At 37.9% G+C, this 6,853-nt stretch overlaps 1 protein-coding gene across 1 annotated transcript; it reads right to left on the bottom strand.

Moving 5' to 3' along the window:
* Positions 1-5,211, bottom strand: LOC145666125 (uncharacterized). Its single transcript, XM_081733209.1, has one exon. The coding sequence runs from the start codon at positions 5,209-5,211 to the stop codon at positions 1-3; it is 5,211 nt and encodes a 1,736-aa protein (XP_081589335.1).
* Between the last annotated feature and the right edge of the window lie 1,642 nt (positions 5,212-6,853).

A 6,853-nucleotide genomic window follows, 5' to 3' on the forward strand; every position in this document is an offset into this window, starting at 1 on the left:
TCAATCTAAAAATTTCTTAGGGAATTTCACTTGCCTACCACTCCTTGTGGTTACAGTCTTTTCAACTTTAGGTACACTTGAAATCCCTTTAACTTTCTCTGCAAGTAGTTCCTCACCGGAAGTTATTTCCAAAGGAAACACACGTTGAATGGGTCGAATCATCTCACCCGATGAAGTTTTCAAACGAACAACTCTGTACAGTCCGTCTCTACCAGGAAACACGTCAATGACTTTAGCCAAAGGCCAAGCCACTCTCTTCTTATCTTCTAGCTCCAACAGAACTACATCACCTTTCTTGATGTTTTGGTAAGTATCTGTCTTCCCAGGCCGTTGTATTAATTGGCTTAAATATTCATTCCGAAAGCGTTTCCTTAAAATATCTCTTAAATTTTGTTGATGTCGAAATTTCTTGTCAAAAAAGAAACGATCCAAATTATCTAAATCTGGTACACCTACACTAGAAATATCTTGCAAGAACATTGCCGGTGTAATAGGAATGGGATCATGTGGATCATCAGAAACATAAGTCAGGGGTCTTGAATTTACTGTAGCCTCACAATCACATACAATGGTCAGTAACTCCTCATACTGTAGAGATGCACGTCCCAATACTCTCCTTAGAAGCCTTTTGACAATCTGTATAAGTCTCTCCCAGAAACCACCCCACCATGCCGCTGTAGGCGGATTGAATTTCCATTCGATTCTTCTTACTGAGGCTTCTCTTTGTATTTCATTCCAGTCCACTTCATTGAGCAAATTACTTGCGCCTACGAAATTTGTCCCATTATCACTAAACACAATTTTCGGACGTCCTCGCCGAGCAATGAACCTTCTAAATCCAAGCAGGAAACTCTTAGCGGACAAAGATGTGGTGAGTTCAAGGTGAACAGCTCTTATCACAGCACACGTAAATAGGATAATCCAAGCTTTTGTACCATCTTTCAAAATAAGAGGGCCACTTAAATCAACACCGGTCACTTCAAATGGAGAAGCATCTCGTATTCGCTCTTCAGGTAGCGGAGCGGGAATGCATTGAATCCCTTTTGTCTCATGTCGTTTACATCTAACACATTGAGCAAGAATCCTTTTTACCGTTCTTCTACCTTTGAGAATCCAAAATCTTTCTCTGAGAGAAGTCAATACTACACTTACACCAGCATGATTCACACTGACATGTTGCTCAAAAATCAGCAATTCCACCAATTTATGCTTACTAGGTAGAATCATAGGGAACTTAAAATCTTCTTCATCCTGACGTTCTGTTAGCTTCGTCTTTACTCGGTAAATACCTTCCTTATCCTGGAAAATATCAAGAGACTTCAATTCGGACTTCCTGTCACTTGAAAAACTTTCGTCTTGTACGTTCCTGATTAAAATTCGTTCTGCTGAATTAAGCTCAATAGCTGTCAGCTCTCCGCAAACTCGTTCATTTGATTTCTTTGCATTGTTACAGAATCGAATAATCCAAGCAACCATTCTTACTATCTTTGAATACTTCGAAAAATATGTACAGTACCACGGATCTACTTTACTCTCAACGTACATGCTCATCACCAATCCCCTTTTTCTTTCAGCACTTACTTCTTCTTTATTTGTCATGACAGTAGATCGAGGCCAATCTGTTTCTTCTTGCTTGAGCCACTGGGGACCCTCCCACCATTGCGATTCTAAAAGTTTACTAACTGAACATCCTCGGGAAGGCAGGTCCGCCGGGTTATGTTGCCCTGAAATATGACGCCAATCTTTTACATTTGTTAAATTGCGTATTTCCTTCACCCTATTATTAACAAATGTTGCCCATGGTCCTTCACTCTGTATCCAACACAAAGCTGTAGATGAATCCGTCCAAAAATATTCTTTGATCTTTTCAAAACCCATTGCTGTTTTCACAAAATTCGCTAAACGAGCTCCTATGAAACATGCCAGTAATTCTAATCTAGGTATAGTGATACCCTTCAGTGGCGCGATTCTCGATTTAGCTTGCAATAATTGTACTGAAACAGTGCCATTAACCTCAGTTCTCAAAAACACTACTGCAGCATAGGACATTTTAGATGAATCACAGAATATGTGTAAACTAGAAGATTCTATGTCTACAAACGAAACACACCTGGGTATTTTTACAGTCCTTAACAAAGTAAGTTCTTCTAACCATTTAAGAAACTGTTTGCTTGTTTTTTCCGGTAATTCAGTATCCCAACTCAACTTTTCTTTCCACGTTTCCTGTAACCAGAGTTTTGGAAAAAGAGTAACAGGACAACTGAAACCAATTGGATCAAACACTCGTTGCGCAAAGGACAAAACAACTCTTCTCGTTACTCGTTCAGGAGGTTTCTCACTTAAGTTTATGTCACAAAATAAAACATCATCTTGCTTGTCCCACAATAAACCTAGAACAGATATTGGTACACATTTCTGTTCTTCTTTGCACAACGTAGTATGCTCCCACCCTCTTAACTCAAATTTTCCTTCAGCCATAATGTTCGTTGCTTGTTCAATAAACTCTTTCAATTCATTTTCAGAATCAACGGATGTTACACAATTATCAACATACATGGAAGTTTTAAGCTTCTCAGTTACACTACTATAAGGATAATTGTATTGTTTCAAGTGGTGGTCTATTACAGCATGCAAAAGAAAGGGACTACATTTAACTCCAAAAACCACCCTGCGGTGTCGAAACACTTTAATCACCTGTTCATTATAATCTTGCCACCACAAAAAACGTAAGTAGTCGCGATCTGCTGGATTAATAGAGATTTGTAAAAAAGCTCTTCTTATGTCCGAAACAACACCTATCCCTTTCTTTCTGAAATTCATGAGAATGGCAGGAATAAGTTCTAACATATTAGGTCCCTTTGCTAGACAATCATTTAAGGAACGAGATCCCTTTTCTTTACACGAAGCGTCAAAAACAGGTCTAACATTTGTCGTGGAATTTACTTTAAAGACTCCCCGATGAGGTAAATAATGCCCTCGATTACCTAACTCTTCTTCTGGAACTACTTCTATAATTCCTTCATTTTTCCAGTCTTCAAAAATTGCGCTATACTCATCAAACTTTCCATCCGCTATTAATTTCTCACTTGCTTTTCTTAGTCGCTTCTCCGATAGATCTCGGTTATCGGGAATATCACTGTTGCCATCTAGCCAAGGTAAACAAGTCTCATATCTTCCCTCTTCGTTAACAGTTACAGTTTTCTCAAAATGATCTAAAACCGCTGCGTCTATTTCACTTTTTCTCAAGGTTTCACAGGGGTCAGAAATTCCTATGGCTTCTAAATTCCACAAATCTGCTAAACGTGTATTTTGATTCAAAAGAGTAAGAGTCACCATAGAATGAACACTTTCACTCATATGCTCGACCAATTTTCCGACTACTACCCAACCTAGCACAGTTTGAATAGCAGTTAGACCACAATCTAAGTGATGCAAAGTTCCGGTATAAAGTTTACCCATAACATCAGCACCTAGCAATATTTCGATTTTTGGAGAACCGACACCAATATCTGAGACAATTATATTATTTGCCTTCAACTCTTCAAGCCAAGGACCTGGTTTTAGTTTTGGTATGGGATTACAAATAACAGTTTGATCCAAAACCTGTATTTCAACTGCACCATTACCTACCTTACCTTTCAACATTATATTGTAACATTTATGTTCTGTTTTCTTCGAAGAACCACCTCCGAATAACGCATGTATTACTTGTTCAGTTTTCACTGGTGTGTAACACATCTCTTTAGCAGTACTAGACAAAATGTAGGACCGCTGAGAACCTGAATCAATGAGCGCCCTTACAACGCGCCTTTTACCGTTAGCTTCCAACACTACAGGTAAAGTTTGTAACACAACATCTTGTGTGCAACACTGATTAGACAGGGTAGCTTTAGGTTTCTCTTCCTCCTTTTCCGATTCGCTAGTATCCTTACGTTCGGACGGTAACTCCGCGCACATAATCACCCAATGTTTTTGTTTACAAATAACACACTGCACTTTTGCTTTGCACGCCTTTGAAAAATGCCCAACTTTTAAGCAAACAAAACACGCTTTTTTCTTTTTTACGAGTTCTTGCTTCTTGTTCAAAGAAAGCTTTGATGCATGAAAACATTCCTTACTTTCGTGATGCTTATCACAAAAAATACAACTAACAGAATTTTTATTTCTTTCACCCACAAACAATTCACTCGCGGTCATAACGTGCTCCTCTTCTCTCTTCTTTTTCTCCCTCTTATTGGAAGCTTCCATTAACTTGAAACCCGTTTTTGCAAGTGATATTCTTTCCTCACCTTCAACTTCCGCTCTCAAGAACGCCAACAACTGGTTTAACTTGTCACCATATGTTCTTTCTTGCCCATCCTCGCTACTTATTGTGACACTAGCATTTCTCAACCACACTCTTAAAATGTACTCTGGTATGCACGATTCAACCAATGGAAATAACATCGCAGCATACTTATCAGTAGTCATTCCTATGGATTCTAGTGCTCTCAAGTACGATTCAAGTTTATCATACAACTGTGACGTATCAACCTTGCACTTTGTACTTGTAGCGTTTTTAATGACTAATCCAAGCAGTTCCCTCACATAGAATTCTATTAATAACTCTTCCCTACCAAACCTATTTTTCAAACATTCAATAATCTTAGAATAATTCTCTGCTGTAGGCGGGAAACTATCCACTATTTCACGAGCTCTGGATCCTTGTACCGTGGCTTGGATCAAGTACTGGAACTTGTCTTCTTCTTCCATCAATCTATCCTCATGAATTCTTTTAAACTGGCTCCAGAAACTCAACCAGTTTTTAACTTCACCTCCATATTTTATTAGTTCAATTTTTGGTAGCTTCAACTTCCTCCTGGAAGTAGGCGAAGACACCACCGACACTTCACTACCTTTGTTTGACACTGCCCGTGCACTAAAAAACATTTCAACCTCGATACGAGCGGCATCCATCTTTTCTCTATACTCTTCTGCCTTACCGAATTCCTGTTCAAAGTCCTCCTCTGTTTTCGTAGAATCTTGCAAAATCAATTCAGTCACTTTCCCGGTTAACTCTTCTAGTTCACCAGATAATCTTTCTAATGTAGCGAACTTTGTCCTTACAGATTTTTCTGAAACAGGTTCTTCTTTGAGCACTACTAACAAAGCATTGTGTGCACGGGTGAAAGATGCCCGTACTACTTTTCGTTTTTGTACCAAGGATTCCATATTTTCTTTCTTTGTATTCACACAAAATTACTGAGACAATAATTTGTACTTTCTTGCAAGTTTCTATCACGTCGAGGTCACCAAAATGTTAGGAACAGAATTAAACTACCCGTTTAATCTTCCTCTAAAAACTGTTACATTTTTGCCTCCTTTATTCTCTAGTAAAACCACAGACTACTACACAGACAAGTTTTTCACCTCTTGCTACAACAGTTTCTCACCTCTTGCTACAAACTTAACACCCAGCATTTGTCTGATATAAAAAAGTAAAACAGGAAGAGTTTGGGTATTTGGCATTCAATATAGAAGTGAGATCTCGTTCAAATGAAACGAACAAGTTGCAATTAGTACTCTTAGTTTTCCTCTATCGTAGGATACCTTTTATAGGTGATTTGTCAATAAGTGACTAAAGATAATCCTTTATCTTGAAGCACGAATGGATACACACTTAAAAAAAGAGTTCACTGGAAGGACTTAAAACAAGTTCTAAATTATCGTGAAATGAGAGTAATCTTCACAAATGTGAACCAATAGCCATGTGATAAATGTGAGATTGTGTCAAGTGCCATGCTGAGATTGGACAATGCACACAATTAACACCACATCCGTTGCTTCGTTTTCTCCAAGACCCTTCCATACGTTATAAGGATTAATTACGTCAACGAACTTTGCTTAAGTAAGTAAATTCAGCTAACGACAAAGATAACTTCGAAAAGGGTTACCTCCAGCTTTAGACAAAAAGGACTTTACATATGGCTTTCCTCTATTTTAACGAAATTAGCTTAGCGAGGTTAAACATGTAAATAGAAACTGAAGAGTGAAAACCACAGACTATTAAGGATTAGCTAGTTCATATAATGGATTCAGTTTATTGTGTTAATTAAAAGTAGGTCTACTTTTTATCTTTATTAAATTATGTAATTACGTCATTATATTCTAACCATTTAATATTTATTCTATCACTTGCATCTTTTTGTTACCTTGAATTGTGATTTCTAGAAGGAAATTTAGATATTAAGACTGGCCACCCTGTAAAAATGCTTCACAGCCGGGAGTGGGTGGAGAAACTCAGCTGGAAGGGTCGCTAAGAGCAAATTCCTTAGCCTTGCAACCTCCTGAGATGCGGATTATACACAACAAAGACAATGTATTTGAAATGAGTGTAGAGAGGTTTGTGTTAATTTTACAGCACGTTCTAAGCTCAAACATGCCACATTTGTTTTGTTTTCTAATTCCGTCCTTCCAAAGTGAGAGTTTCTCCCTAAGTGAGCGAATTTTGTCACTTCAGGTTAGGATGTTTTCGTTTTCTCCCTGCATGCTTTAGTTCAGCGCATTCAATGTTTGAAACATGTCGGCAAGAAAAGCAACTTTACTGCACCAAGAATTATCACTGAGGAAATCGGTATATTCACTTTCTTCTGACAGAAAAAATAGAAGAAGTTGTCCTTTAAGTGCATAAAATCTTGACAATACACGACCACGAGACAACCACCTTACTTCTGTGAATAAGCAACTAAATGCATTCATTATCCATTGCAGAAAATAGATATCAATATAATCTAGTTTAATCTTGCTTTTATGTAATTAACCATTTTTATCACTTGATTTAATACTTCTGCATAACATAGCAGCTAACCGTGGA

The sequence above is a fragment of the Thermobia domestica genome, chromosome 12, assembly GCF_964235325.1.
Source record: "Thermobia domestica chromosome 12, izTheDome1.hap1.1, whole genome shotgun sequence".
NCBI classification, from domain to species: Eukaryota; Metazoa; Arthropoda; class Insecta; order Zygentoma; family Lepismatidae; genus Thermobia; species Thermobia domestica.

Bases quoted from the DNA above. Each gene is read 5' to 3' on its own strand.
- LOC145666125 (XM_081733209.1), bottom strand. From the start codon at position 5,211: ATGGAATCCTTGGTACAAAAACGAAAAGTAGTACGGGCATCTTTCACC.